Raw genomic sequence first — 23,241 nt, 5'->3', positions numbered from 1 at the left:
ATATTATTCCTATTTGTCTACTCTGATTATGTAGGTTGATTTTGAGAACCTGTATTAAGAGTTTTCTAACACTGAACCACTGTGGAATTAGAACCACTTTGTCATAGTGGCAAGGGCAAATGATGAAACTTTAAGGGCTACTGAAACCTAGACAACTTTTGATTGTATATAGTGGGTATCACATAGCTTACCCTAGCTTTGGTTTAGGCTGTGTGTACATATTTTAGATAACTCAAACATCTCAAGAAATGATTCTTCAGGGTTTAAGAAAATACAAATACCTGGACTCAAAAATTCACTTTCAGTTAGTGAGGTAGGGCCTCAATTTTAGAAACATACCAGGAATGCTGATGTGCAGATAGGATTGAAAACCACTGATCTAGATACTTAGTTCTTGATCCTTCTTCTCACCATAAAGAAAGTTAAAATTCTCAAGCCTGTTTCTTAAAGCCACACAGTGTAGTTAATATCCATGATACTTCTGAATTGAACATATGCACTGCATATCATGCTTCATCAGAGGGACAATATTTACAATTTGGGTGGGACAATTATTTGAGATTATGACTCCTTTCCTCTTACTGCCAACGGAGCTTCTCCATCATTGTCACAACTTATAACACCTCCATTAACCACCAAATGTTCCATAAGTACCTGAGAATCATTGCTTTGGTGGATGTATCTGGCTTCAAAGGCAATAAACATTTCAGATACATTTCAGCCATTGAATATTTACTTTCAGTTCTGTTGACAAAATGGTCTCGCTGAGATGGCAGACTTGAGGCTTATCAAGGATCTAACACACAGACTTTGATTTTTAAAGTGGTTGTTTCCACTGAGATTTTTTGTAAAGTAAACTTGATTTGATCGAATCAGTGATTGAATGATTAAATATAGTATTTACCTTATTTCATTTCTTTTTGTCATTAAGTTCTTTTTTTTTTTTTTTAAGTTTATCCATTTATTTTGAGAGAGAGTGCATATGAGCAGGGGAGGGGCAGAGAGAGAGAGAGAAAAAGAACTCCAAGCAGACTCCATGCTGTCAGTAAAGAGCCATACACAGAGCTTGATCTCGCGGCTGTGAGATCTGAGTTAAGATCAAGAGTCAGATGCTTAACTGACTGAGCCACCCAAGTGGCTCGTGACGTTCTACCTAGCCTTTTGAAATTTGTTTTGTTTAATGTTTATCTATTTTTGAGAGACAGAGACAAGACAGAGAGTGAGTGGGGGAGGCACAGAGAGAGAGAGGGAGACACAGAATCTGAAGCAGGCTCCAGGCTCCCAGCTTTCAGCACAGAGCCTGATGCGGGGCTCAAACTCATGAACCATGAGATCATGACCTGAGCCAAAGTCAGGCGCTTAATTGACTGAGCCACCAGGCGTCCCATCTACCTAGCCTTTTGAATCTCTAAGATGAAAAGTCAGAAGTACATAGTGACAGATTCTGTTGACTAACTACTCCTCACTCCAGATCTCTCTTCCTTCCAGAATAAAACAAAATAAAAACCAAAAAGAAATTTAAAAACATGGAGATTAAGAGAAGTTATTTTTAGTATAATTCTGTGCTTTATAGAATTAAATGAAATTTAACATACAATTTTCAGTTCTCAATAAATGTTAGCTATCATTTATTATCATCATCTAGTTATTTGATTGTTAAACTAAGATGTATTTATGTTCTTTTTCAGCATCATATAGAAAAAGGGTTAGGAGCAGGCTCTGACCAGATCTGGCAAAGCTATTTCATGTAAATGGATTACCTTCACTGTTAGAAAGCTCTCTAGAGGAGGTTATTAGTAATTTATACATATTGAGATTTCCCTTGTAAGTTTAAATATATATATATATATATATATATATATATATATATATATATCTCCATGTATTTTTAAAAGGATGCGATGTGGTTTTTCACTTATTTTTCTTTTTTTTCCCTTTTTTTTCTTATTTTTTCTTTTCAAACTTTTATTTAAATCCCAGTGAGTTAACATACAGGGCAATATTGGTTTAGGGAGTAGAATTCAGTGGTTCATCACTTTCATACAACACCCAGTGCTCATCAACACAAGTGTCCTCCTGAATACCTATTACCTATCTAGACCATCCCCCACTCACCTCCCTTCCTCAACTCTCAGTTTGTTTTCTATCTGTAAGAGTCTCTTATGGTTTATTTCCCTCTTTCTTCCCCCACCCCCCATATGCTCATCTATTCTGTTTCTTAAATTCCACATATGAGTGAAATCATTTGGTATTTGCCTTTCTCTGACAGACTTATTTCACTTAGCATAATACACTCTAGTTCCATCCGTGTCATTGCAAATGGCAAGATTTCGTCTTTTTGATGGCTAAGTAATATTCCATTCCATCTTCTTTACCCATTTATCAGTCAGTGGACACTTGCACCCCAAAGTTCAAAAGCAACATTATAAATAATAGCCAAACTATGGAAAGAACCCAGGTGTTCATCAACTGATGACTGAATAAGAGCAGTTATTTTAAACTGAATTGTCAACTATTGTGAAGTTTTTTCCCTTCTTCTTCCTCTTCCTCTTCTTCTTTTTAATTAATACTCAAAGGGAAATGGAGGTACTGGGGGATGAGGATTCAGGAGATTGTTACTAGAACCAATTTTCGTAGTAGAGCAAAAATTTTCCAACGTTATTCTTGATGCTGAAGTGCAAGATACCTCACTTTACCACAGATTTTCGTATTCACCAACCAACCTGCAAACATTTCTGAGTACATAACTTCCACGAATGTTGGTATTTCTGAATCTTGGTGGCAGTGGTGCATTCCAGCTTTCTATTGGGTAAATAGTCAATAAGATGGACAGAATAGGACACCAGATATATGGAACCTATCTGGGCCATTTTAAGGATGAGGAGAAAGGGGGATGTTCAGTTTCACCTGAGTTTATACTAGAGATCCACTCCCGCTGGAACTCTGCTACTGGCCTTGGATTGCGATTTAGTGAAATTCTAGAGAATGACCATATTTTCCTTACTCAACTGTCTGCTATGGAGGCAGTTCTGTGTGGTAATCTATTTATTATAGAGGACAGAACTCCAGACAACACATCTAATCAGCAATGAATGTCCAAGTATAATAGGTAAAGGCAGAAATGGCTGTTTTGACTGGAACTGGTTAAATGCAGTAGGAGGGCTATAACCATTTTCTCAATGAACTAAGGCCTAATTCACTCTCATGCTTCTGAACACATCTTTTTAGACAGAATACCACCAGCATTGCAATAAATTATTGAGTTTCTGTGATGGTCACATTTCATTTGTTCACCATAGTTTTCATTGCCATTTACTGGATATCAAAACTAGTTAGTCTGATAGAATCTAGCAAAGTTACTTTCTAAATCTGTCTATATTTTGAAATGTGACACTAACTCGTGAATGTCTAGGTTTTCAGTTATCATAATAGTCAACTACTGAGAAATAACTGACAGACTTAGTCAATGTTTACAACCATTCTTACGATTATTTATCAAGAAGAGTACAGCTTAATATGCAAAAGAAAAATATTACAATGACTTATATAAAAAAAATCACAATTACATCCTTACCTGAAATACTTTAATGCTTGGGCTTCTTATTGAATTTGGTAGTGGTAAGAGGTGTCTTTTTAAAGAAATAAGCAGTCTTCAGTGTTTTTATAGCATTGATTACTACAGAAATTATACTTCTTTTACTTCTTGTCTTGAAGGGTGAACAAAATAAACAAACTGAAAATACTACAATGAATGGTAAATGATGAAAGATTTACAGTACAAAAAACAGTGTAAAAAGGAAGACAAGTTTAAATATTGTTGTGTAAGAAAGTGATGAAAATAATACAAGAATGAGAATAAGTAAAATGATAGGCTGGAACATCTGGGAAGGTAAATGCAGAGACAAAGAGAAGAGTTAATTAATAATAAAATTTTTAAAACTTAAATTTATATTAACTAATCTAAGCATTCATCCAATTTAAGATGAAGAACCCTCCCTTAAGCCTAGACTTACAAAATCTGAAACCTCTTATTATTATACACAGTGCTTTCTCCCACTCTGATCTCTATTTTTTCCCCCTGAAGGTATAATTGAAAACCCACATGCTCAACGTGTTCAAAAATCTGCTACAAGGAAACTAAAAACCAACTATTTGACATAATTAGAGAAAAAAAAATAAGCTTTAACATTTCAAAATCCAACAAGTTGTATCATAAAACTTTTTTTTCCATAGCAAAGCAGAGCAACATGCAAGGTAAATAAGCAATAGGGTTGCAATTTTTCTAGTTGTGACTAACAGGCAGTTAATTTAATGTCATGCTTCTGTGTAGTGACTGATTTTTGAGTGTAAATCTCTTGCGTGTCTTAAAAGCCATGCATGCTCTTGTACTTCCGTGGCTTCTCCAATGGATACTGGACAGGAGGCTTGCCAGAGAGGTAGCAGTGCCTATGTTTTACAAATTCCCTTTTATGTGGTTAATTCTGACAAAATGCATGGGTCTTTGGCCACCATACCTGGCTAGAGCAGCTCAGTCCAATTCATCAGTTGTGCCTCTACAAATTAGGATGAAGGAAAAATGCTGGTTTTCCCTGTTCGGGAATAGTTATTACTATTTCTTTGAATTAGCGTTGCGTTAAAGCTAACGTAAAACACTCCTTCCCCAGTCCTGAGATTCTCAGCTAGAGAGCTGGCAGTGATGTGTTTCTAGAAATAATGATCATGTTACCACCATTCGTGGCAAAGGAGAGGCTTCCAGTTTTTCCTCTTGGTGGGGCTCTAGACACAATATCACCTCTCTTTACTGCGGGTTTGTACATCTGTCAGTAGTTATACGATACTCCTGGATATTTAGTAATGAAAAAAAAAATTACTTTAAACCCAACTTGAATCTTGGGTTTAATCTTGAACCTGAAAATCTACAACTGAAGATTCCCATTTGGGATCTTCTTGCAGGTTGATCAGTTAGAATCAGTAGAGTAGTACCGAACATGCTGACAAATAATGATGTATCTTCAACATCCTTTAATCTTGACACAAAAACTGAGGGGGTGTGTGCACATTTCCTTTTTAAACACAACAGCGGGGAGGTCGTTACTAAGTGACTGGGTTATGGAGACCTGAGGCCTGAAGAAGGACAGTGTGAGAAAACAGTGTGCTGTGGGGCCACCAAGCCCAGTGAGGCTCTGAGCGGGGGGAAGGGGGGGTTCCCTAAAGCGGGGCGTGGAGGTCGGTGCGCGGAGACGCCCCGCCAGGGACCACGAATCCGCGGACCTGCCTCGCCATCGCCGTGGCTCGCAATAGGCAGAACTGTACCTGACTCACGGATATGGGCTCCTCGGCGCCGCGGTCTTCCGCAGACTTGGGCACCTCCAGGCGGTCGATGAAGGTCTGCAGCTCCTTGCGGAAGGCTTTCATCTGCGCGTTGATGCGGTAGAGCAGCTCGTGCTCGCGGATGCGGCTGCCGTCGTCCTCCTCATCCATCAGTCCGAACAGGTCCCCGTTGGCCACGTAGATGCGGGCCTCGGTGATGATGGTGCTGGTGTCGGCGATGAGCCGGTCGATGGTCTTGCCCAGGCGCTCGGCCTCCGAGCGGATGTCCTTCATCTGCTGCCGGTCAGAGAAGCTCTTGGGCCAGGGCCCGGGCGCCGGGTAGAAGGAGCGGGTGGGCGTCAGGCAGCGGATGTTGCGCACCTCCTCCGAGTCGCTCTCGCCGCCGATGGGCCCTTCGCGCTTGCGGTGCGGCGGCCGCGAGTCGTCGTCGCTCTCCTTCTTGCCCGCGTCGCTCTCGGCGTCGCTGTCGCGGGGGCTGCCGCGGATGCCCAGGTGCGAGGCCAGGTCGTAGCGCTGCATGTTGGACATAAGCACGCGGTTCTCGTACTGCAGCTGCATGACCTTGCCGCTGAGCTCGTTGATCTGCAGGCGTGCCGCCTTCAGCTCCTCCTGCAGAGCCTCGGTCTTGGCGCTGTCGTGGTGCCGCGCGCTCTCGTGGCCGCCGGACTTGTACTTGTACTTGTTGAGCTCCGCCGTGATGCGCTTGTTCTGCTCCTCCAGGTCGGCCACGTTCCGCCGCAGCAGCTCCGTCTCGTCTTCCACCAGCTGCAGGTGCTGCCGCAGCTCCGACAGGGATTCGCTCTGCTCCCTCATGAGGGGGTTGGCCGAGCCGTTGAAGTCGTCCCCCCTCAGGTCGTCCAGTTCGGCCTTCAGGCCTCTGTTCTCCACCTCCAGTTCGACGATTTTCCTGCCCAGGATGTTGGCTTCTTCCTCCACCAGTCGCAGCCGCAGCTTGAGTTCAGCCTCCCTGGTGCTGGGAGGGCCCCCCGCTTCTCCTTTGGGCAGAGGACTGTCCAGATCCCCATAAAAGGATCTGTACTTCTGAAGCTCGTGTTCGAATCTGTCCTTTTCTTTATCAATCTTGGCCATCTTCTTTCTCATCAAAGCGGCTTCTTCCTTCACGAACTGCAGCTGGCATTTTAGATCTTCATTGTCCTCCTCATTTGAGGAAAAGAAGGGAAGAGGAATAGATCATTTTATGTAAATCGAGAAAACAAAGAGGACACCTGCAAAAATAATGGCTTTTTCTTGTAATTAAGATTCAACGAGAGAGAGACAAAGCGCGAGAGAAAAGTAGATGACGTATACTTTCTACAAATCATTTAAGATTATTTGGCAGATAAAAAATTAGGACAATAGCACATCCTGGAAACAAAAAGAGAAACACTGTGGTCATCACTATTCAGCGATTATCATATGTTGTAACTGCACACAACTGTTGGGATGTCATTTCAATAACATTTGTTTTGTATGTTTTACATGATATGAATTCCCCTGTCTAAAAATAAATGTGAAACCTATTCCCTGGAAGGAACGTGGACTTAACATGCACTCACTGCCATTTACTGAGCACTGACTCTCAGCCATTTTCTGTAAAGTTCTTTATACATGTGACCTAATTTAAGGTTAGTAAACTTACTAAGTAGTATTCATTGAAATACTTGGTTTAAAGATGTTCAATAACTTGTTCAAGGTTACAGAGCTGGTAAGTGGCAAAAGACAAAGGTGAAATTTGAATTCATTTCTGCCTGACTCTCAAGCTTATGATCACTCTAAATGGTCAAAGAGGGTAATCTCTTCTTCCATCTTTATTCAAAGCAGAATTGCCTTTTAAAGGCGTTAAAGTAAGGGAATTTTAACACCGGCCTGGCACGTCCAAGGAGAAACTGGACAGTGTTTCATCCAGATCACTTGAAAAGTAAAATGTATTCCCCATCAGCCTGAAATGGATAAAGTTGGCTCTGTCTGGTAAATGGACGGTAGCACAGGCTCAGAGCTAATATGAAAGCACATTTGTCCAGGGACACATCTCCCGGAGACAGTTTCCCAAAACTCTCTTCTAAGTACATACTTTGGGTCACTTATGTAACTTCTGTGGGTTTTGTTTTCCTCATGTTTAAGTGGAAATAAAAATGCCTTCCTTTCCCAGCCATGAGTCAGCGGGGCTTGAGATGAGTTGTGCTAAAGTAGCAGCAACCACTGGTGGTGAAGGTGAGAATAATAAGTTTCTGCCAGAGATGCTCATTAAATATGAGATGAAAGAGATGAAAAGATGGAGAGAGATGAAAGAGATGGAGAGAGCAGGGCACAGGTCTCCTGTCCTCCCATCTGCTAATGAGAATTAGTACGGAAGGGTTGAGAGCTGCTGAGTGTGCAGAGCCTGACCATCCCATTCTTTATATTATTATGCCCTGACATTAGCCCTGTGAGGAAGGTGATCTAGGTCTACTTTATAGAAAAGGAGATGAGCTTCAGAGAGGTTAGTAAACCAGTAGAGCACAAGTTAATAAGTGACAGAGCACATCTGTATTCTGACTGATTCCAAAACTCTTATTCTTTCCACTGTACATGTTGCCTCTAGAAAAGCAGCCCAAGAAAAGAAAATTAGGATATTGGGGAAAAATTAAAAAAAAAAAAATTAGATGTGTTGGCCTGTATGCTTTCCTCTAGAAGAGGTTTAGAAGAAAGGACAGAAGCACAGAGAAAAGACAAGAGAGAACCTCAGGAGCACAGCAAGAGAGAAGAATGAGAATGTATGTCCCACGTCATGTAGAGCTGACATGAGAATCCATTTCACAAGGGAAGAGAGAAGGTGCTTTGCAAGAGACTGTGTGTTGGGCTCTCACACTAATTCAGTGAGGATAAAAGCAAGGACACATTACAATGTTTAATAGCACAGCAACAGGAGGAGCAAAGAGAACCCTGATGTTTCCAGCTTAGGTGTCTTGATGGATGAGGCCGCTAATAACAGGGATAGAGAATGAGCCAAGAGGAGCAGGTATGAACACAATAGATCTAAGTGTATTAAACTACTGTCTTTGAGGGCTGTCAGTGGAGGGCCATCTAGTGGAAACATCTATCAACAGGCAAGTGGAATTTCAGGCCCAAGATGACAAAGATTATATACTCTGACCCTGCAGAGACTTCAGGTCCAAAGGGGAGAACATGAGAATGCGTAGAGGTGATGGTTGAAGCTATGACAATGGCTTTGAAAGCAACCAAAAAGAGGAGGGAAAGAAAGAGAGACCCAGAAGAAATGATTAAAGGGTTGGTGGGGGCAGGAGTCAAATATCATGTAAGAATTTGAAACGATGTTTGAATAGAAACGTGATGCAGCAGTATGCTTATCAAATATGCTTTTATATAGACTAGGCTTTGTTGGGAAGTAAGAGTAGGGGAGACTGGGGGGTTAGGTTGAGCTACACGTATGATAGAACTCCTTGATTGCAAGGCAAGGCATTTATTTGCTAGTAAAAAAAAAAAAAAAAAAAAAAGTAAAATGCTGCAGTTTGAATCTAACCCAAACAGCAGTGGATGTGATATAAGCCACAGATTGGAGCAGAGTAACACCTTACTAGGCTATGTTAAGCAAGTATAAAAAAGAAGGATATCTGATTTGTGTATATGTAAGCTCTCCTGCCCAAAGGAATGAAAACATAAATATTATTTTAAGACTTGGACATATACTACATGTAACAAAGTCACTATGAGGAAAGGAGAATGATGGGCACGATAGTCACTATTTTTTATTTGTTTTAAAGAAATCTTCTCAAGATACAAAATGATAGTTTCTGCAGTGCTGAGAACTTAAGAACCCTGTACGCTAATGTGCCCTGCAGGCTCAGCCTGTCACCTAACTATTGTAGCTGCATTTGCAACTGAGCAGGGAAATACTGTATGTAAATGCTGAAAATGTTAAATCAGAGATGGTAGGGAAAGTGTCTGGTTGACAGCAACTGAGCAGTACATGCTTGCTCTTATTTTCCACAGTGAATGCTAGGCAAGAAACATTGTAATGCTTTGAAATGAGAAGCACGTTGTCTCTTATTTTTGTGTATGTTAAAGACATACTCTTTTTTTTTTAAGTTGATTTATTTATTTATTTTGAGGCAGGGGGAGGGGCAGAGAGAGAGGGAGAGAGAAACCCAGAGTTTGCTCTGTCAGCATGGTGCCTGATGCAGGGCTCAATGTCACGAACCATGAGATCATGACATGAGCCGAAATCAAGAATTGGATGCTTAACCAACTGAGCCACCCCAGCACCCAAAGACTCACTCTTAAGAAAGCACAAATGACCTGTGAAGAAGGGGAGCATAAAGATGATGAGGGGCCAAAAGAAGTGAGAGGAGTCTGGCTTTGACTCAGCCACTGCCAGAAGCTACATTACACTCTAAATGAATTACATGCATTAAACTCATTTAATTTGTACAAGAATGCTCTATTACGATCCCATTTTATAGATGAGGAAACAATGGCATAGAAAGAATAAGTAACTTATCTAAGGCCATACAGCTGGCATGCTACTGTTCTTAATTGTCACGCAAAACCATTTCTCAGTAAAGTCACTGTGCTGCTGAAGGAGCATGTAAACAATTCATCAGAGAAGCTGAAGCAAATAAAAATGAAGTACAAAGCTGTACAAATAATAGGAGGCTGAACCATATGAAATTGCTTGGGTCAAAATCACAGCATGTTGACAATTTCATTTGGCTTAACCTAGCAAAAGGGGACACAGGAGTATCCAAAAGTGCATATTGAACATGTTGCAGTGTCAGACACTAGACACTGACAAGTTAAAGATGAATAACATGACCCATGACTACAATCTCCCCTGGCTAAGTATGGGAGCTGAATACGTAAACAAGAATTACAATAGAATGGGATGCTTGCAGTAATCTAAGAATCAGTGGTCCTCAACCCTGACTGAGCAATAGAATGATCTGTGACTACTTTATAATTGAAATCTCCCACCCGAGACAGTTCCGACCAATCTGCTGGGGTGGGTTTTTAAAAACCCTACAGGTAATGATCTCTGAAAATAAATGAACCGGAAACACTAGCAGGGACTTCAAAGGCCACAACAGCATACTTAGGAATTTCCCAGGCATTTGGGCCATGACATAACAACTGGTGGACTGCAATGTTTCTTGACTGCTGTAAGATCCCAGGTCCCACTAACAAACTGATGAAAGCTGTGGATGTCTTTTACAGAAAGGTACCCAAGTGCACATGGAGTGGGAGGGTCATAGAGTTAAGAAACAAACAAGTTATAAACAAAAGAGTTGGAAACAGATAAGCATTCCTGGATAAGAGAGTGTGGTTGAAAAAAATAAATAAACTTTAACACAGTAAGTATAACAATAGGCCACATGTGGGTTTTTAAAAAAGTAAACTGCTGATTAAAGCTGACTTAGGATTTTAGAACAGGGAGAATAGAGCCCCTTCTCCTTCAATGAGGTGGAGAGAATTGATGGCAACATGTGAAATGATCCTTAGCAAAATACATGGAGACAGGTGGCTAAAGTTATGGCAAAGACAGAGTGAGAAAGTTGTAGTGACAGAGCATATTTGCATTTATTAAGGAAACCATGAGAAAGAGAGAAAGTGGAGTAATGATCTTAATATGAGACTGTCTGGGATTTTTGAACTGCTAAAGTCTATCAATGTCCTTGTGCCAGAACCAGGAGATATATTAACTAAGAACAGAGCAGGAAGAGAGAAGAAAAGGAAAGATAAACATTTATTATGCTGTGCTTTAAAAAAAATGGAGGCAAACTTTTTCAAATTTTGGATATTTAAACATTGCTTCAGGTAAAATTATTATCTAACGAGAAAATGCCTTGTAAAAATTTTAAAAAAAGGTATGCTATAGTATGAGATTCCAACTTATGCAATTAAAAGTCCCTGACTAGCTAAGTGTTTTTAGAGAGCCATAATGTCACTTCTGTCCCCAAATATTTCCTCTTCTGTCTTAAAATCTCCTTCATTACATCCATTAGTACCTTCTGCTCACCCTGAAAGCAGAGCTTTCAGAGTCTTTTCAGAGTCTTTACTGTGGCTATATTTCTAAAGTTCTTAACAAGCCCATGTTGAATACATTTTTTAAAAGATTTTATTTTTAAGTAATCTCAGCACCCTATGTGGAGTTCAAACCCACGACCCCAAACCCCAAGATCAAGAATCTCATGCCCCACTGACTGAGTCAGCCAGACACCCCCGAATACATCTTTTAACTTTTATTTTTATTCCTTCGTTTCCTTTTTTTTTTTTTTTTTTTTTTTTGCTTCTCTAATCACCGGCATAATTACTTCCTTCTAGGGCTCTTATCACCAGCCTCTCTCTCCCCTCACCACCTCTTCCTACAACATTCCTTTCTTTACTCACTCCTAATGCTATAGGAACACCCATTCTATTGACTTTATTAATTATGAGTGAACAAGATTAACCCCATGCGTACATTTCTCAAACATAGCGATACATAAGGTACAAATGGCATATTGCTATGTGCTTATTGCGTAAAAGCAATAACAGGGATGTTAGTTAGTGTTAACATTACAAGCCACGATACTGAATGCTTTATACTGCCTGTATGTATAGTACATAATGGATGTAAACTTTCCTTTGCATGAGTGTATCTGACTACCATGTCCACTTACAGACGAAGATCGTTATTATGTACATTTGCATAATACTTGATGTACCAGTTGAAATTTTATCTCCACATACCTCTGTGGGAGTCTGTTGAGTCTTTTTTTCGGATTTTGGCAAATCTTTGCTTCCTCTTCTTTTTAAGGATAGCTGAAACAAAGCAGGGATGTATTTAGTTTGGTGAACTATCATTTTAACTCCATTTTATGTTTTTAAGTGTCTAATGTCATGTGACCAAACCAAGCCAAATAAAAAGTGTTAGTTCAATAATCATAAAGGAGGAAAAAACACCAAACCACGTAGATTTTTTCTTCAGACTGGGAAATACTTCACAGTAGAAGAGTAAGTGGCAATCATCTAAATAATCTGAGGAAGGGCAGGAAATCTACCGTGGAGCTGCAGAGAACAACCTGGATAAAATTCAGACTGATGACCCAATATGCGACATATTCCAAATGAAAGCAAATCCCTGTTAGCATTCTGCATCACCAAAATGGGAAAAAAAAGAGGAATAGGGTATTTCCAGTCAAAGGCAGGTTTCTATAAGCTTGTAAAGACAAACTTTTACTGGGTTTGTGTAGAATTGGAACAATTTTACTCTTTCCTCACCACACATCTACGCAAACAAATACAATACACAGATACCCATACAAACGTGTAGTATGTAGGGGATGGTTACAGTGAAATGGAGAGGACATGTTCTTTCTAAAGGAGCAGGCTGACTGGGTGACTCACTCGGTTAGGTGTCCCACTTTGATTTCGGCTCAGGTCAGGATCTCGCGGTTTGTGAGATCAAGCCCTGCATTAGGCTCCACGTTGATGGCACGGAGCCTGCTTGGGATTCTCTGTCCCTCGCTCTCTGCCCCTCGCTCTCATGCCCCACTTGCATGCTCTCTCCCTTCTCTCTCTCAAAATAAATACATAAAGTTAAAAAAATAAATAAAGGAGCAGGCTGAGTGGGAATTAGCTTCAGCTGATTGGTACAATACAGGAATGTGGGCTTTTCCTAGAGTAGCTAGGAATCTGGATATTGTATTGGTTGGCCCTAACTGAAATTCAGACAAACAACACTTTGTAGGTCAAAAAATACATATCTAGTGCCAAATCCTTTCACGGAACAGCAATATACGATCCCTGGTACTCTGTTCCATTTCTCAGCACCAATATAATAAGAAGGGTCCTTCTGTATAAATAATAATCCATATGTATGAATACCTACCATATACCTAATATTGTACTGGATATCCAAATATCAATTAAATAGTACACTTATCATCAGGAAGCTCAGAATACACCATGGGAGACAGAGAAGCGAACAATTATACTGATTGGTAAATGCCATGCTTTAGGTTCTGTGAAGCAGGGGCTTTGTCTTAGCGTGGCATCACCACTATTAGGATAGTACTTCATCACATGACAGATATTGGGAAAAATATTTGCTGAACTAATGAACAAATATAAAATAGGAGGTTGTGAGGTCAAAGAGGAAGATGGGGATATAGAGCGAATATAAAGGCAGGAAAGGCTTCTCAAAAGAGGAGGTTTCATGAAATTTGCAAAGAACTTCAAATTACATTTTTCCCATGTTCCTTTCTAACCCATATCCAGTGTTCAATGTAGGCATATGTTCAGGCCCAGAAGGCAGAGGCTGCATTGCTGCAACTGTTTGCATTCAGTATGAAATTTAAACTACAGAGACAAATGAATGGCCTGTGTGCTTATTTCCACTTCTTTACAGAAAGATGCTATGTTGCTTGTATAATCTTAGAAACAAAAGCTGTGGGGACTGATTCGCCATAACCAAAAGTGGTTTACAAACCAATCAGCAAAAACAGTCCCAAGAAAACCCAAGAATATAGCAAGATGAACTAGGGAATCCTGGAACAGTCTGCGTAGGGGCTACCTACAAAGAAGCACTCAAATTCACTTTATTAAATATTTACTGAATACACTTATTTTGAACATATTTTTATACATTTATTAGTGCTTACTAATGCACTTCATAAGGTACCTGTGATACAATAATAATAAAACCAGCCTAATCACTGCTTATTATGAGGTTCCTAATTTACCTGGTAAATGGTCTTTTCGGTCTGCAATTTACAACAGTGTGATGAAAGAAATGATAATGTAAAGATAATATTAACTGGCATCGATTGAGCACGAATTCATGTCAAACACTTTACATACATTATCTCAATTAATTCTTAAAACATCCCTTCAATTTAACAAGCTCTCCAGGTGATCCTGACGCATGATAAAGTTTGAGAAGCACTGGTCTGAAATCATTGCTTGATAAGTAGCAGAATCAGGTTTTGACCCAAGTCATTTTGATCTTTATTATACTAGATCATAAGGAGAAAGGCTTAAGTCATTCTGGGGAGGAGATGGTGTGGGGAGCTAAGGATAATTTCCAGAAAGAAGTAATATCTTATCTTAAATCTGGAAGAAGAGGAGTAAGCCAGTCAAAGAGAAGAGCAGAAAGGGTAGAGCAAAGCCTTGCATGTGGAAAAACCATTTCTGGGAAACAATTCAGTATGTCTGTAACAAAATGTAAGGAGAATAAATGATGGTGATGGCATGAGTCAGATCTTGAAGGATACTGAATAGGGTTGTTTCAAGAAAAAAGCATCCATAATCAGACTGTCACAGAAGAAACATACACACAAAAGTAGAAGTTCCAATGGCCATGAGGTAAAGGGCCATCATACAAGGGAAATGAGGGGAGGTATGTTCTAATTCTGAGAGCTTTTTGGAGGGGGTCTTTATTTTTCATTCATTCCATAGATATTTGTTGGGTTCTGGCATATAAATGATACTATATAGTTATACAAATATGACTGAGCAATATTCTATTCTCCTCCCCACCAAAGAGCTAACTTTATGATGGTTAAAAGCATGCAGATAATTAACTAAAACAGTAGACAGAATTAACTAAGGGCAATAAATGAAGAACAAAAGATCGAGAGGACAAAGAAGCAGATATGATCCCAGATCTGCAGAAACCAGAGGAAATCATCTAAGATGGCTGATCTTTGAAGGATGTACAAAATGTCAACAAACATAAAACCAAATAAAAGAAGAAGCAAGGAGTCAGGAGAATAGGTGTGTCTTTATACATCACTGCCTTTCTGACAAAAAGTAATGGAGGCAGAGACACTACAGAGGTGAGGCCGAAGAAGGCACTTATAGGGCTGAGGTCAGCTTGTGGAGCTGAGAAATTTAGACTTTATCCTGTGGGCAATGTTAAAATGAGCCCTCTAAATTAATATAGGAGAAATGCTGAAACCAGGCCATCGTTTCCTAAGAGGCATTTTCTATTTTACTTTTATTTGAATAGCAATCAAGCAAGGTGTCAAACCCACAGCCCTGAAAAAAGATTTCTTCCTGAATAAAGGTACACAGCCTTTAAGGTGCCTCTAGTCCAAGTACCTTTAATAATCACATTTAAATGTTCAATAAATATTTCATCATCTTTTCATATTCCAGCAAGTTTTTATTAACTTTCTGACTCCAATAAAACAAAGATGAGGCTCATCTGGATAGGGAAAGTTGGAGAAATAATGTAAATCCAGTCTCTTTCTTGTGAGTATAAATTTTCATCATCTCCCCCTCGTCATCTGGGCACCTCTTCAGGGAAGCAGTTTGGGATGCTAGAACGAAATCTCACATTTCATCTTTGCTCTCGAAGTAGGCGCTTCCTACTAGATAAATATGTTGAAAACATGTCTTGCCCATGTCTTAATTCTTTGCATTCCCTGCCCCAACTAGCCCAAAAGAGACTGCTGTTCTTTTTATCCATGTGAAGGCCAGGAATTCAAGACTTTTTCCCAAAAAATATGTTGGCACAGCAATTATATAAAATGGGTTGTTTGTGTTCTAAACAAACAATTGTTTGTTTTGACACTGCCCTTTTTCCTCAGCTGAAATTTGGTCCGCTTCTTAATAGGTAGCATCTCAGCGATTAAACAACCTGTCTGAAATGGCACCGAAAGACAGAGTATATATAAAAGTCTCCTATGTATTTGATAAAATTAAAGAGATCCATTTGTACAGTGATGAAATCAAGAAGGAAACCATAACTGTATTAATATCTAGTATTTATGAGTACTAAATGTCTGCTGTGCACATTTCTAATTGCTTAGTATGTAAGTACTCATTTGATCTTGCAACCGTCTTAGGAGTTTGGCACCATTATCTGAAGCACACCAGGGAAAAATCATCAGCTAGTAAGTGGTTGAATCCCGAGGTAAGTTATCCAGCTTCAGAGCTCTTGTTCTGAACAATGACGTTACAATGTTCCTCCAAAGGAAGAAAAGTACAGGATTATATTATTTCTAAGCATATTCTTCTCTATGCTATTCCACCACTGCTGCATGGGCTTGGGGCACTAGTTTACATACATTACACACAGTCAATGTGTTTTTCTATTTTTAACATAGGAGTCACCAGAAGTGACATACACACTCATTGATTCTCACAGTTGTCCTATAAATATTGCGACTTAGGGCAACATTGGGAAGGAGAAATGGGGATTACCAATTTAAGACTGGGGGAAAACTGAAAGAAGCAGGAACTTTGCTTTGCTATGGTCTGAATGTTTACGTTCCCCCCCCCCCCCCGCCCCCATCCAAATTCTTATCTTGAAATCCTCATGTCCAATGTGATGGCATTTGGAGATGGGGCCTTTGGGAGGTGCTTAGGTCATAAGGGGATGGATGGGTCATGGATGGGATTATTGCCCTTACCAAAAGAGACTCAGAGAGCACCCCAGTCCTTTCTGTCCAGTGAGTATACAAGTCTGCAACCTAGAAGAGGGCCCTCACCTGGCCATGCAGGCATCCTGATATCAGACTTCCAGGATCCAGAACTGTGAGAAATAAATTTCTGTTGTTTATAAGCCACCCAGTATGTGGTGCTTTGTTATAGCAGCTGAAATGGACTAAAACAGGCTTCATTCCGTTTTGAAGGGGAACAGGAGAGGCTCTAGAAGTCTTCCCTCCTTCCATCCTATTATATTCTGGATGCCTACCAGAGAGTCTGGCAGAGGATAGGCTGGCAAGAGTGCCCAGAGATCTTGCTCACAAACATTCTCCACCACCTCCCTTAAAAGGATGAAGCAGGATCCCAAGCTCTATATGAAGACAGGATCTTGGGGCCCAAAAGGAATGTGGGTGAAGGAAGTGAGCTAGGATTATCCCGTCGTGCCATTCTGTGCAAAATCTTCCAGCAGTTTTCCACCTCACTCAGTATCAGAGCCATGCTTTACTAAGGCACAGGAGACCTCAATTACACACTGGATTTATCCCAGTAATGTTTTAAAAAGACTTCACCAGACTTCAACCAAGACCAATTAAAATATTTCACTGTTAGGCTCAGGCATTTTTTTTTTTTCCCCAAAGTTCCCACAGTGAGTACAGTGTGCTCTGAGAATCACTGTTCTGCTCCACGCAGACCCTCCGTCACCTCCTCCAAACAAGCTCTTCGGCCTCATCTGCCGCCACTCTCCTCCCCTGCTTTCCTTGCCCTAGTGTCACCAACGTCCTTGCGGTTCCTCAGACATGCCAAGCATGCTCCAAAGAGGGGCCTTTCCTCTGCCTACAAGCACTCTTCCTTCCTACACTCCCATATCCACCCCAGCAACTCCTTCGGGGTCCCTAATCAGAGTCCTTCCTCTACGATTGCATACAAAACAACAAATAACTCCATACAAAATACCTCCTCTAGTCTCTTGCTCCATGCACTGCTTGTCGTCCTAACCTCGCTTTATTTTTCTTCATAGCTCCTTTCACCATCTGACTTGTGTATTCGATTCATGCCTATCTCCTCATCCTGCAACATGAGCTCCACCCACGCAGGAACTATGTGTTGTTCCTTACAGCTCCGGCTCTTAGAAATATACCTGGAATGAAGTAGTTGCTCAGACAGTATCAACTGAATGCAGAGACCACCACTTAGACCTGGTTTCTTACACATTTGTTTTTGAAGCATTCGAATCCAAGAAGTTGGTAGAAGGTTAAAACAAAGAAATAAAAGTCCAAAGTTCCATTTAAAGTTTATAAAAATAAAACTTTTCAATAGAAAAAACCTAAAGAGCAAAAATGATGAGCTGAAAAGTATTTAAAATGGGACATACGATATACCTTCACGGCGCTCTAATATTTTTCTTGATTTTTACCAATCCCACTTTCCCCAGTGTCAAAAATTAAGATTTTGGCTCTCAAATTCATTTGTAAAGGATACCTGATACCAACATTCTTTGGTTTTGTGGCCGATTTTGTGGTTTCTACTCAGCAGCTCCTCTCACACAGTTTGTGTTCTGGTGCTGACCTTCAAAGTCTCCAGAGCCTTGGCTTCAAGCCCAGGTCACAGAGACTCTTCTCCAAGTTGCTTTCTAAAGTGCCTTCTCTTTGCTCTCACTCATGGAAGGACCAAGTCAATGACTCTCCCACTCTCTCCCTTTTCCTCACCTTGGAGAAACACCAAGGTGAATATTCACCAATATTCACCAATATTCACCAATGTGAATATTCTGATGTGAACTAAGTTATTTTCCGTGTTATCTAACTCACCAAGGGTTTACAAAAAATAGTCAGGAAATTATCGGCATAAAGGCACCTAACCTTTGGGTTCCAACCACTGTCTATTATACGTTAGACTTAAGACTTACATTAGTGATTAGGTTTTCCACAGTAAGACTGTTCACAAAACTAGTTGTATTTCTCCCTTTCCAGTAGGCAGTCCATTTGCAATGTGCCCCATTAAGAGGCAGAGACTCTTTCCGCGGCTCTTCAAACAGGGCTGGACTTGGGACTTGTTTGGAGTAATAAAATATGGCGGGAGTAAAATGTGGTAGGAGAGGTGACGCTGACGCTACCCTCAAGAGACGCTTGCACACTCTGCTCACTGTGTCTTGGACACACGCTGCCCCATGTGATAAGCCTGGGTGGAATAGTTTGCTGGACGGAAAGAGTCACATGGCTTAGTTATTCCCACTGACCTGGACGATAGTCAGCAAACTTCCAGATGCAGAGCCTCTGAGCTGACAGCTGGCCAAAAGTAAATGCCAGGACCCAACTGAGACCACAATAATCCATATAGAGGACCATAGAATTATGTAAATAAATGACTGTTGTTTTAAGCCACTAAATGGTTACAAAGCAAAAGTGGATACGTTTTTCAACCATGTTTCACCATTGGAATTGAAAAAGTCCCAGTTGATATTTATGAAAGAAAAAAAAAAATCCCTTATTCAAATTCCAGAAGAGCAAATGGCCCATGTAAAAAGTCAAGAAAAAGAGTAGAAGTGGGTTATCAAACACAGGAACTAATAAAGCTCAATGTACTTTCCTTGTTTTTATTTTTCCCCTGCCTTTGACAATATTTTGATTCCATAAAGTATTTTTTAATAAAACTGAGCTTTAAATAAATTGTTATAAAAGGCCACCTTTCAGTTCTATACTGCAGATGCTTCTTTTGATAAAAGTAGGTGTTCAATTAGCACCAAAGGTGTGATAGGAGTTAAAAGCTAATAAAGTTCATCCTAACAGTCAAGTTTATTACACAGTCTGGCTCGGCACATTTTTGAAGTATTTTTTCCATTTGAACTTAGCTTTTATTCTTCCTTTTAAGGAAGATGTGATGTATAACATTTACAGTGCTTCCCTAGATCTAGGTTTCTTAAATATATCTGTCAATTCCACTAAAACTAAAGTTTTATCAAATTGTTTGTTCTTTTGTTTGTATAGCTTTCCCAGGCGTGGGAAGAAAATAACTTTAATTTTAAAAGACTTTCTACTTAAGCCAATTTACAGAATAGAAACATAAAGCATATAAAGGAAGCTGTACCCAGACAATCCTTAATTGTAACGTAAGGATTAGATTTTGCAAATTTCTAATGCCTGTTAGTTAAGAAGACCAGAATTCAGAAAAGAACAGAATGGAGAAGAGAGTAAAAGAAAGAAACCAGTAATTCATTTATTCCAAGAAACAACCTTGGAAGATTCAGAAAAGGAAACTGATCAACAGTTCAAATCCGGAATTTGTTCCTATAAGATACTAATAAATTTAAAAAGCTGTGCACTTTTCATTCTTAGGAAAGATAGTGATCCCCTTCTGCATGTTGACACAGAGGTATGTGTCACAGAGGTGGAGAGGCAGATCTGGCATACAGAAGTGTATATCATGGAGGCGGAGCCCCAGTTCTGCAGGAATAAATCAACCTTCTTCTGCCAGGAGGTCATCTCCTTTTCTATCCTACAAGCCCATTCCTATCTTCCGAGTTATGAAGCTTCCAAACCTTGTGTTTTTTTTTGTTGTTGTTGCTGTTGTTCATTTTTTTTTACCTCCAGTGAATGCCTAAATGAACACTTTTAAAAGCTGGAAAAGCTCCTTTTCTTGCTGTAAAACCTTAAACCAGTACCAGATTTGTCTTAGTTATTTTATTTTTAAGTAAAGGAATCCACTAAGTTTTCCTTTCCTTGACTCCTTCACCTTTCTCCCTTTGTGCTAAGGTAGATATCTACAGCAAGGTCAGGTTGACTAGAGAGTTGTATAAATTCTTTATTGCTAGGGAATACTAATGAGTGAACTTTGTAGAGCATGCTAGGAAGCCAGGATACCAATGAAAGAGAAACATTTGAATCTTTTTGTCTTTTTAAGAATCAGGATTATCTCAGGGCCACATGGCTTTGAATGGCTCTAGAGCTGCACAGTATCTTTCTTTCATGAAAGTCATTGTTTGGTACGAATAATTACTTTGGAACTCTTCTGCTTTTTTCCTAGCATATTGCTTGCTAATAGTGCTTCAATGTTTTTACATTGGAACTCACTTTCCATGATTAGTAAGTACAGTGAAATTCAGGTAAGCAGCCAGTAACTTGAAGAGCAAAATATTGAATTTAATCCCAGAAAATTAATTTTGAATTTAATCCCAGAAATATTAGGGAGAGAGAGAGAGAGAGAGAGAGAGAGAGAAATGAAGGTTCATTATTTAATGGGATGTGGTTACTATAGAACCAGAGGAAGTGAACTTGGAAGGAAGCTGGAGTTCATATTGTAATAGTTGGGTCTTATAAAAAACTTTTTTTGGAAAAATATCCCTTTTAAAAGTTAGGTTTGGACACAATAAGGGCACCTAGCTGGCTCAGTCGGTAGAGCATGCAACCTTTAATCTCAGAGTCGTGAGTTCAAGCCCACGTTGGACATAGAACCAATAACTGCTTGTTATCCATTGTGTGCTTCATACCATATGATCAAAACAACCTCTGGATCCTTAGAAAGACTTAGTCTTTGTATTCTCTGAGCTACTGTAGGACCCCCAAGGGGCTCAAGGCTACTGTTGAGAGTTTCTTTTTTTTTTTTTTAACGTTTATTTATTTTTGAGACAGAGAGAGACAGAGCATGAACGGGGGAGGGTCAGAGAGAGAAGGAGACACAGAATCTGAAACAGGCTCCAGGCTCTGAGCAGTCAGCACAGAGCCCGACGCGGGGCTTGAACTCACGGACCGCGAGATCATGACCTGAGCCGAAGTCGGACGCTCAACCGACTGAGCCACCCAGGCGCCCCAAGAGAGTTTCCAATATAAGAAACTCTCACATCATTGTAGAAACCCTCTTTTGGAGCAGGGTATAGGTTGTTAGTGGGTCTTCCAAATTATGATAGTAAACTGATCCCAAAGTAAGACCAGCTTGCTTTTAAAAAGCAGACAACATAATAATCAATGCTTCTCTGCTATTCGTATCATATATTACACTTGGATAGGAGCCATGCAAATGCCTCAGAAAGTCTCACACAAGCAATAGATTTAGGACACAAAGCTTTCCAGGTTGAGTTTATTTTTTTAAATCTGAAAGCCTGGTTAATCACTTTTGAAATAATACTTGTTAAAAAATTATTTTATGCCTTGAACCCATAATCCACAATATAGTATACTTACTTAGTATACTTACTAAGCTATGAATATCTTCAGCAAATACAAAGCTTTATATTCACTTCTAATTTGCTATAGCTCATGAATTGATTTCTAAGCACCATTGCATTTGGCAGCTAAAATGCATTTAGAAAATTATGGCTCTGTAGTGGTAGCAGGTTTTTATGGCCTTTTCTATAATGACCCGAAGGGGGGAAACCTGCAGCCAGCATTTATAAGTTGAAATGATGATTTGTCCTCTCTTTTTTATATGGTGTCTCAATAGCTTCTACCTTATTAATACAGAAGATTTTGTTCAGAATCTTGTGAGAAATATGCAGAAAGTGCATTACAATTGCCACTGAAGTGGCAGGATGCTAAGGGGTGAGTACTTAGGTACTTTAAAATGATTCTTTCTACACATTTAAGATATTTTATGATGAAATTTTAAAGGTCAGAATTCTCCATCATTCCTGAAATGTACTGAAAAGGAGCAGATATAAATTTATGGAATAATTCCTACACTAGGTTAAAAGGTGACAGCCCATAGTTGTGCCTTAAAAATTTTGGAATTAGTTGCCAATTTTTAAAATGTGGACAATTTACATTTTAAAAATCAAGATCTCCAGTTGTGCTTGAAAAATCTGAAGGTCTGGTAAAGTTAGGTCTGATTATGGCATGACATCCTCGGGTTGGAACTAAATACTAAGACATACAATATCCAGTTTGCTCCATCACTCTTAACAAAGCAGCTTCCCTCATTTATATAACCTGTTTGGCCCTCCAGTAGCAGTGGACCTGGACCACTAACATCACATATGTGAAAGGTGACTAAGAAAAGCCATCTTCCATTCAACATCCTACAGGAATCCTTTATATACCACCTAGACTTTTCTTGTGCTTTTGCAGGAGCTGGGCTTCTACATGTGGTAAGTCACCCAATCCCTTTACAAATGGCTCTGATGGATAAAATGTCTGTATTTTGATCCCAAATCTACTTAAATTAAAAATCACTTAAAGTGATTCAAAGAATAAATCTACCTTTCCTTCTATATTAAATCCCTTCAAACATTAGAAGAGAGTGATCACATGTCAAGTATTTTCTTCTTCAGGTTATACATATTCAGTAAAACCTTGGTGTGCGAGCATAATTCATTCCAGAAACATGATTGTAATCCAAAGCACTTGTATATCAAAGTGAATTTCAAGAACCATTTGTTCAGTTGTGATCATGTGATGTTTGGCCTCATGTACTACTTGTATTAAAAGACATGGCTTGTTTATCAAGTTAAAATTTATTAGAAATGTTTGCTAGTTGCAGAACACTCGCAGAACAAGTTACTTGCAATCC

General features: G+C 39.6%; 1 protein-coding gene across 3 annotated transcripts in view; it reads right to left on the bottom strand.

The window, feature by feature from the left end:
* SOGA3 (SOGA family member 3) overlaps positions 1–23,241 on the bottom strand; it is a 54,447-nt gene that overhangs the window by 7,174 nt on the left and 24,032 nt on the right. The window contains exons 5-8 of one of the 3 annotated variants that reach the window (XM_019418290.2): positions 12,058–12,129; positions 5,314–6,489; positions 4,515–4,553; positions 3,802–3,881 (exon numbers count right to left, since the gene is read on the bottom strand). In XM_019418290.2, the coding sequence (XP_019273835.2) occupies positions 4,542–4,553; positions 5,314–6,489; positions 12,058–12,129 (1,260 nt within the window). In that variant the 3' untranslated portion in view covers positions 3,802–3,881; positions 4,515–4,541. Of the gene's footprint in view, positions 1–3,570; positions 3,882–4,514; positions 4,554–5,313; positions 6,490–12,057; positions 12,130–23,241 lie in introns of those variants that run through there. The other 2 variants (XR_008422896.1, XM_019418289.2) reach the window with 2 other exon arrangements.

This window comes from Panthera pardus, unplaced genomic scaffold (genome assembly GCF_024362965.1).
Source record: "Panthera pardus isolate Hobbes unplaced genomic scaffold, ASM2436296v1 HiC_scaffold_17, whole genome shotgun sequence".
NCBI lineage: Eukaryota > Metazoa > Chordata > Mammalia > Carnivora > Felidae > Panthera > Panthera pardus.
This window is presented reverse-complemented; position numbering and strand designations above follow the sequence as displayed.